Source organism: Salvelinus sp. IW2-2015, linkage group LG13, assembly GCF_002910315.2.
Source record: "Salvelinus sp. IW2-2015 linkage group LG13, ASM291031v2, whole genome shotgun sequence".
Classification (NCBI taxonomy): Eukaryota; Metazoa; Chordata; class Actinopteri; order Salmoniformes; family Salmonidae; genus Salvelinus; species Salvelinus sp. IW2-2015.
The window spans coordinates 42,325,383-42,331,382 of record NC_036853.1 but is presented as its reverse complement, the minus strand read 5'-3'; the positions used below and the strand labels follow the sequence as shown (position 1 = coordinate 42,331,382).

The window sequence follows — 6,000 nt, the reverse complement described above, 5'->3', positions numbered from 1 at the left end:
TCTTTCATCCTTTTTTCCACTGATTTACTCCTTTGATATTTTTCTGATGTCCCTCTGCATCATACAATCCCCTTTCAACAGGTAACACAGCCACATCATCCAAACAGTCAGGAATGGATGCAGGTATAATAATACTAAATTTCAGACCATCTTAGTTCCAATGTACGCCCCTAAAGGGTTCATCTTGTTGTTCATCACACTGTTTTCTTCCAATTCACATGAATATATTTTCTTTGGCCTGAACGGACAGCTGAAGGCAGGGGGTGGTCATTCAAGACCACCGTTGTTCCCTTAATCCAACTCTTGACAGACTGACATTTATTAGTTCTCCCATTCTCCTCATTAAAACACAAGGAAGGGAGCTTTTATTATGATGTTCATAGGCTTTTATTATGAAGTCCAAATGCTTTTATTCTGAAGTCTCTTATTCAACAGTATCTCCAGAATGCCAGTGGCAGGAGAAGAAGAGTTGTGGCCTCAGCCCTGTGTGAAGGGCTGAGGTGTGAAGCGTGTGAAGCGTGTGTATGAGAGCGAGAGCGACAGAGAGGCAGGACTGTTAGCTCCATTTCTCTGGCTCATATATTTGTCAATTTTCGTCTGGGAAAGCGAGGGGAAAATGGCGGCAGATGGAAGAGAGATGGATTATTCCTCTGAAAGGGGTCAGTGCTGCAGAGCATCTCTGTTGCCGTTCTGAGAGAGAGAGAGCGACATAGAGACAGAGAGAGAGAGAGACTTTGTTGACTACATGCATATCCAAACGCTCTTGGGTTCGATTGATTAGTTCCCCAAGTCATCAGTCACCAAGCCGTGGCATTCTGAGAATATTACCTGCGCATCAGAATATGTACCTCTACTGCATTCAATAATGTCAGTTCAGGCATTGCAGGGGACTGAAAATACAAGAAGCACTTTAGCCACATTAAAGCACACAGCTGGATGCGCGCGCAACACACACACACACACACACACACACACACACACACACACACACACACACTCACCATGCCTTCATGCTGGCGTTTCCCCCGGGTCCACAAGTAGACAACACCCAAGAGAAGGATGATATTAGCTATCAGAGAGATAGCTAACAACGTACTGACTGATATGACCTTCCCTAGGAGAGAGCAAAGAAGAGAGAGATGAGTATACAGTATCTATCTATCTTAGTATCTACAGTGCATTCAGAAAGTATTCAGACCTCTTCACTTTTTCCACATTTTCTTATGTTACAGCCTTATTCTAAAATGTATTAAATCTTTTTTTACTCATAAATCTACACACAATATCCCATAATGACAGAGCAAAAACAGAAAAAAATGTTGGTGCAAAAAATAAGAAACTGAAATACCTTATTTACATAAGTATTCAGACCCTTTGCTATGAGACTTAAAATTTGACCTCAGGTGCATACTGTTTCCATTGATCATCCTTGAGATGTTTCTACAACTTGATTGGAGTCCACCTGTGGTAAATTCAATTGATTGGACATGATTTGGTAAGGCACACTATATTAAGTCCCACATTTGGCAGTGCATGTCAGAGCAAAAACCAAGCCATGAGGTCGAAGCAATTGTCCGTAGAGCCCCGAGACAGGATTGTCTCGAGGCACAGATCTGGGGAAGGGTACCAAAACATTTCTGCAGCATTGAAGGTCCCCAAGAACACAGTGTCCTCCATCATTCTTAAATGGAAGAAGTTTGGAACCACCAAGACTCTTCCTAGAGCTGGCCACCTGGCCAAAATGAGCAATCGGGGGAGAAGGGCCTTGGTCAGGGAGATGACTCTGACAGAGCTCCAGGGTTCCTCTGTAGAGATGGGAGAACCATCCAGAAGGACAACCATCTCTGCAGCACTCCACCAATCAGGCCTTTATGGTAGAGTGGCCAGAAGGAAGCCACTCCTCAGTAAAAGACACATGACAGCCCAATTGGAGCTTGCCAAAAGGCACCTAAAGGACTCTCAGACCATGAGAAACAAGATACTCTGGGCTGATGAATCCAAGATTGAACTCTTTGGCCTGAATGGGAGACTAGTCAGGATCGAGGGAAAGATGAACGGAGCAAAGTACAGAAAGATCCTTGATGAAAACCTGCTCCAGAGCGCTCAGGACCTCAGACTGGGGCAAAAGACTTGAACCCGATCAAACATCTCCGGAGAGACCTGAAAAATAGGGGAGCAGCGACGCTCCCCATCCAACCTGACAAAACTTGAGAGGATCTGCAGAGAACAATGGGAGAAACTTGCCAAATACAGGTGTGCCAAGCTTGTAGCGTCATGCCCAAGAAGACAAAAGGCTGTAATCGCTGCCAAAAGTGCTTCAACAAAGTACTGAGTAAATGGTCTGAATACTTATGTAAATGTGATTTCAGTAATTTATTTTTAATACATTTGTAAAAATATATAAAAACCTTTTTTGTCATTATGGGGTATTGTGTATAGATTGATGAGGAAAATAATTCTATACATTTTAGAATAAGAGTAACGTAACAAAATGTGGAAAAATTAAAGGGGTCTGAATACTTTCCGAATGCAATGTATCTATAGTATCTTAGTATCCATCTATAGTATCTATCTACACTATATATACAGTTGAAGTCGGAAGTTTACATACACCTTAGCCAAATACATTTAAACTCAGTTTTTCACAATTCCTGACATTTAATCCTAGTACAAATTCCCTGTCTTAGGTCAGGTAGGATCACAACTTTATTTTAAGAATGTGAAATGTCAGAAAAATAGTTGAGAGAATGATTTCAGTTTTTATTTCTTTCATCACATTCCAAGTGGGACAGACGTTTACATACACTCAATTTGTATTTGGTAGAATTGCCTTTAAATTGTTTAACTTAAGTCAAACGTTTCGGGTAGCCTTCCACAAGCTTCCCACAATAAGTTGGGTGAATTTTGTCCGATTCCTCCTGACAGAGCTGGTGTAAATGAGTCAGATTTGTAGGCCTCCATGCTCGCACATGTTTTTTCAGTTCTGCCCACAAATGTTCTAAAGGGTTGAGGTCAGGGCTTTGTGATGGCCACCCCAATATCTTGACTTTGTTGTCCTTAAGCCATTTTGCCACAACTTTGGAAGTATGCTTGGGGTCATTGTACATTTGGAAGACCCATTCGCGACCAAGCTTTAACTTCCTGACTGATGCCTTGATATGTTGCTTCAATATATCCACATAATTTTCCATCCTTATGATGCCATCTATTTTATGAAGTGCCCCATTCCCTCCTGCAGCAAAGCACCCCCACAACATGATGCTGCCACCCCCGTGCTTCATGGTTGGGATGGTGTTCTTCGCCTTGCAAGCTTCCCCCTTTTTTCTCCAAACATAACGATGGTCATTATGGCCAAACAGTTATATTTTTGTTTCATCAGACCAGAGGACATTTCTCCAAAAAGTACAATATTTTTCCCCATGTGCAGTTGCAAACCATAGTCTGGCTTTTTAATGTTGGTTTTGGAGCAGTGGCTTCTTCCTTGCTGAGTGGCCTTTCAGGTTATGTCGATATAGGAATTTAAGTTATAAGTTAAGTTAAGTTTAAATTATAATTTAAATAGGAATCTAAGCATGTCTTAGAATGATTTGTGGGTTTGTCWAATATATTTGACAATTCATGTAACTTTGTGTGTAGTCCATCGGCATAAAATGTATATGGCATTTTTCGTATACGGTTGAATAAGGGATTAGCTACCCCTTATTTTTCCTAATCCTTCGCGGGATAGCTTTTCAGCTGATCGACCATTTGTGGGTCTAGAATTAAGGGACTACACTGGGTTACTCTGTCGCCCTGTGGGTGTGAATTTTTTTTTTCTTTCTTTGCTTTGTTACCTTTGAGGTAATGTGTTTTGTTTTGGGCCTATAATCTAGTGTAAAACAGTGGGGGTGAATGTAGCAGTGTGATGTTGTTCCCCTAGATTACGCACCAAATTGCACACAAGGACCAATTCAAATAGGCCAGGTCAAGAGGGGATGTTAATAATTTGATAATAATAATAATAATTCAGTGTATTTTTTTATTTAATTACAGCTGCATAGCTAATGTTTTTATTTGGTGTACAAACACTTTTTCATACCAATATTGTACATCAAGTGATTGTAAAGTTTGGTATATTTTGGTTTGGCCCATCGCGGGTTATCTGTATTCCCATACCACTTTATTGTTCTCTTTTGCCTGACCCTCGGCTGGCAAGGTATGTTGTCCTTGGCTCCGAAACTGTTTAATATAAACCGTCATAAGGTTATACAATGTACTGTTTTGCAACCATACGTTTGTTATAGTGTGGACAGTGTAGGAATTTATGTTAACAAGTCTCACAGAGCTCACTGACTGGGGTATCTGTTGTAACTTCTGAGTACTTGTGACAGTGGTTGAGTGAGTGTCCATGTGCTCGCGCAGGTGCCGGAGAGCTGTGACTGCACCAAGGGTAACGTGTGTGTTGTCTCTTCGTGTGCAGGTATGTCTTTTATTTTGTCAGAATTATGTTCTGTATAGTTTTACTTGTATATGCTGTTGTGCAGCGAGTGTGTGCACGCAGCACCTGTTAATTCCTTTTGGGTCTCTTTTGACTGACCCTCGGCTAGCAAGGTGCCGGAGAGCTGTGACTGCACCAAGGGTAACGTGTGTGTTGTCTCTTCGTGTGCAGGGCAAATAAAAAGATTTCAACGAGCAGACCATCAGTTGTGGCAGCGTCCTAATTAAAATACACAACGCAGATGAACCACGCTACAAACTGGAATTCTATTCCTATTGTAAGTCGCTCTGGATAAGAGCGTCTGCTAAATGACTTAAATGTTAAATGTAAATATAGGACTTGTTTTACTGTGGATATAGATACTTTTGTACCTGTTTCCTCCAGATCTTCACAAGGTCCTTTACTGTTGTTCTGGGATTGATTTGCACTTTTCGCACCAAAGTACGTTCATCTCTGGAGACAGAACGCGTCTCCTTCCTGAGCGGTATGACGTCTGCGTGATCCCAAGGTGTTTATACTTGCGTACTATTGTTTGTACAGATGAACGTGGTACCTTCAGGCGTTTGGAAATTGCTCCAAGGATGACCCAGACTTGTGGAGGTCTACAATTTTGGCTGATTGGCTGATTTCTTTTGATTTTCCCATGATGCCAAGCAAAGAGGCACTGAGTTTGAAGGTAGGCCTTGAAATACATCCACAGGTACACCTCCAATTGACTCAAATTATGTCAATTAGCCTATCAGAAGCTTCTAAAGCCATGACATCATTTTCTGGAATATTCCAAGCTGTTTAAAAGCACAGTCAACTTAGTGTATGTAAACTTATGACCCACTGGAATTGTGATACAGTGAATCATAAGTGAAATAATCTGTCTGGAAACAATTGTTGGAAAAATGACTTGTGTCACACACAAAGTAGATGTCCTAACCGACTTGCCAAAACTATAGTTTGTTAACAAGAAATTTGTGGAGTGGTTGAAAAACGAGTTTTAATGACTCCAACCTAAGTGTATGTAAACATCCGACTTCAACTGTGTATATATATATATATACACACAAAAGTATGTGGCTGAATGGAAGCAAGTCCCCCCAGCAATGTTCCATAGCAGCGAAGGGGGGATGTTCGACGAGCAGGTGTCCACATGCTTTTGGTCATGTAGCGTATCTGTAAACTTGGCTAAAACGCTTACTTTGTAATCGCTGCTCTTGTGACTCTAGAAAAAAAGGAAAGAGATAATATCATGTCATGATGCACCACATTATTCATTTGGATTCAACATCTGAGAAGAGGTAAGAGGAGGTTTTAACTTGGCTGGCACAATGTCAGACATTCTTCACACTAACTGAGTCCTAATAATCATTAAAGGATTAACGAAACATTACAAAGTGTGGTACCCATGTTGCTGCTGTTTGATATTGTTGACGATGTTAATGATGATGCTGGTGGTGGTGTTGTTGTTGTTGCTGTTGATGATGACATTTTGGGTGGGATCAATGATGTTTCTAAAACAAATGTTAGAAAAA

At 41.0% G+C, this 6,000-nt stretch overlaps 1 protein-coding gene and 1 long non-coding RNA gene across 4 annotated transcripts in view; one reads left to right on the top strand and one right to left on the bottom strand.

Moving 5' to 3' along the window:
* Nucleotides 1-361: 361 nt before the first annotated feature.
* Nucleotides 362-6,000, bottom strand: part of LOC111971265 (carnitine O-palmitoyltransferase 1, liver isoform-like) — a 113,266-nt gene continuing 107,627 nt past the window's right edge. For 2 of the 3 annotated variants that reach the window (XM_070446288.1, XM_070446289.1), the window contains exons 11-14: nucleotides 5,872-5,979; nucleotides 5,667-5,690; nucleotides 1,002-1,114; nucleotides 362-890 (exon numbers count right to left, since the gene is read on the bottom strand). In XM_070446288.1, the coding sequence (XP_070302389.1) occupies nucleotides 825-890; nucleotides 1,002-1,114; nucleotides 5,667-5,690; nucleotides 5,872-5,979 (311 nt within the window). In that variant the 3' untranslated portion in view covers nucleotides 362-824. The remainder of the gene's footprint in view (nucleotides 891-1,001; nucleotides 1,115-5,666; nucleotides 5,691-5,871; nucleotides 5,980-6,000) is intronic. The other variant, XM_070446291.1, reaches the window with a different exon arrangement.
* Nucleotides 3,566-4,677, top strand: LOC139028503 (uncharacterized). Its single transcript, XR_011480711.1, has 2 exons — nucleotides 3,566-4,459; nucleotides 4,587-4,677. It is a non-coding gene; the product is annotated as an uncharacterized lncRNA (long non-coding RNA).